This window comes from Watersipora subatra, chromosome 3 (genome assembly GCF_963576615.1).
Source record: "Watersipora subatra chromosome 3, tzWatSuba1.1, whole genome shotgun sequence".
Taxonomy (NCBI): domain Eukaryota; kingdom Metazoa; phylum Bryozoa; class Gymnolaemata; order Cheilostomatida; family Watersiporidae; genus Watersipora; species Watersipora subatra.
In genome coordinates, this window is record NC_088710.1 from 60646701 (window position 1) to 60649014 (window position 2314).

General features: G+C 45.5%; 1 protein-coding gene across 1 annotated transcript; it reads right to left on the bottom strand.

Moving 5' to 3' along the window:
* Nucleotides 1-378: 378 nt before the first annotated feature.
* LOC137390817 (tol-Pal system protein TolA-like) lies at nt 379-1428 on the bottom strand. The gene is made up of 3 exons (XM_068077132.1): nt 1320-1428; nt 748-1074; nt 379-656 (listed from the first exon to the last, which is right to left on the bottom strand). Exons 1-3 carry the CDS (start codon nt 1426-1428, stop codon nt 379-381), a joined length of 714 nt encoding a protein of 237 aa, XP_067933233.1.
* Nucleotides 1429-2314: the final 886 nt, after the last annotated feature.

Sequence of the window (2314 nt, forward strand, 5' to 3'; positions counted from 1 at the left end):
ATCCAACATGCCCCCTCCCTTGGAGGACAGAGGAAACAGTTTGCAAGTGGTGGGTTGCAGGAAGTGATTATTGCAGAAGCAGTTATTACCAGTGTAGCATTAACCCACAAACTGGATAGAGCACAACAAGGTGGGAAACCAAAACAATGTTATCAAGTCGGGAGTGTTTCGAGAGAAATCAGCGAAGCTAGCATTAGATGAAATTATGACAAGCTTGGCATCAAGGAGCAATCGAAACTGATATTAATATTAGCACAGGCATACATACCTATTAACCAGCTACAATATTCACGATTAGGTTGCGGTTGCATTTAAGTATATATGCATGTAGCTGACTTCAGAACTCCCATACTATTGCCGATAACTACTGGTAGCATTTTAGCAGTCAGTCTCGCCCTTCATTTCAACATCATCCTCAAGGAGCCTATCATGTAACTCTTCATCATTGTCGGAGGCAGTAGCCTCATGTGGCTCACTTCCTCCCTCACCTTCTCCCTTTAACCTGGCCGAAGCCTCGCTATCGCTTGCTTCAGCCGAAGCCTCAGCACCGCTTGCCTTGGCCGAAGCCTCAGCATCACTCGCCTCAGCCGGAGCCTCGGCATCACTTACCTTGGCCTCAGCCTCAGCACCAGAAACAGCGTTGGCCGAAGCCTCAGCTACAGTAACTTTTGACCACAGTTGGCAATTAACTGTTTCGAGGGGAAGCAGGGGTTGCGCTGTGCGCACCCTCCCTGGGACCGCTGGAACCTTCCGCAGACGAATCTGCAGGCGTACGTGATCTCCGAAATTGGGCCCTCACGTTAAGCAACTTGTTAACAGATTTCTGAATAGCTTGTGACAACTGAAACTCATATTCATAATTCTGCTCTTCCTCATTAATAGCCTGCATTTCTCTCTCATACCGAAGGTTAGTTTCTTCTTTTCGTCTCTCAAACTGTAACATTCTCTCCTGATAGACCTTCTCACCAGGTGGTCCCCTACTAGTAACATTTGACAGAAAATCATTAACTGTACCCATTAGAGACACATTAGGCTGTGTAGGCCTACTAGTTCCAGCTACGGCTGCTGCATAACCTTTAACCATAGCATCAGGCTCATTACTACTGGGAACTTTAATCTTTATTTTACCACCAGACCATGTGGCCCCCCTTTATCACATCCAGCGACCTCATGGCCCAATTTGTGACAAAAGCCACGTTTTAGCACCTTACAGTCTCTGACAAAATGACCGAAACCTTGGCACCTATTACAAGTAAACCCTGGACATTCGCTAGCTACATGATCGCGGTTGCACCTGCAGATCATACAGTACAGTGTACCATTTTTACCGAAGACTTTAGCGGCGTTGGTGCCATCACTTCTTCTATCACTGGAGCTCTTTCCACTACTCGAGCCATCACCCTTCGCTGATCCGTTAGGCTCGGCCATGAGAGTTTGTATGTTCTATAATCTATAACAGAAACAGTTACGAGTAAACCATATCAGAATATCTGTGACGCCGAACAAGCCTGCCACTTCTCGTAGTGGTAACAGGCGTTTCATCCGGCTCAGCCGCAGATCCATCCCCGGCATCAGCTAGTGACTTGACCCAAACTTTATCATTGACGTTCAGTTCAAGCATTTCTGAAACTCTATACTTTTTATCAAAGTTACGCTTAATTTCTGTTTTCCTGTTTTCATCTTTTTGTTCAAATTCCTCGTAATCCACCTGACGAGACCTGGGCAGTTCAAACGTAGACCTTACTGCCCTGCCAAACATGAGTTTGCTCGGCGAATACCCAGTTGACAGCGGAGTGGTTCTATAGACTGACAAGGCTTCGATCTTATCCTCATTCTTCAACCACAACCTTTTGACTATTTTGACAGCACTTTCGGCTAATCCATTAGATTGAGGATAGCGAGGGCTACTCGTAACCAACTTAAAACCATAGCTAGCGCAAAGTTTCTAAATTCATCACTATCATAGCACCTGCCATTATCCGACCGTACAATTTTAGGTACACCAAAACGAGAAAATATGCTTTTCATAACAGATATTACTGCACCAGATGTCTGGGTGTGTACAGGTAACGCCTCAATCCACCTAGAGTAGTAATCAATGATCGCTACATACAATTTGCTTTCAAAGACAAGTATGTCAGAGCCTGTTACCTCCCAAGGGCAGGAAGGCAATTCGCTTTCTACCATTGGTTTGTGTCTAATATCACTGTGACAGATGCAAGTATTGCAGCTTTTCACAAAATTCTCAATGTCGTTACTGACACCAGGCCACCAAATGTAGGCCTGCGCACGGCGTCTACATTTCAAGATACCC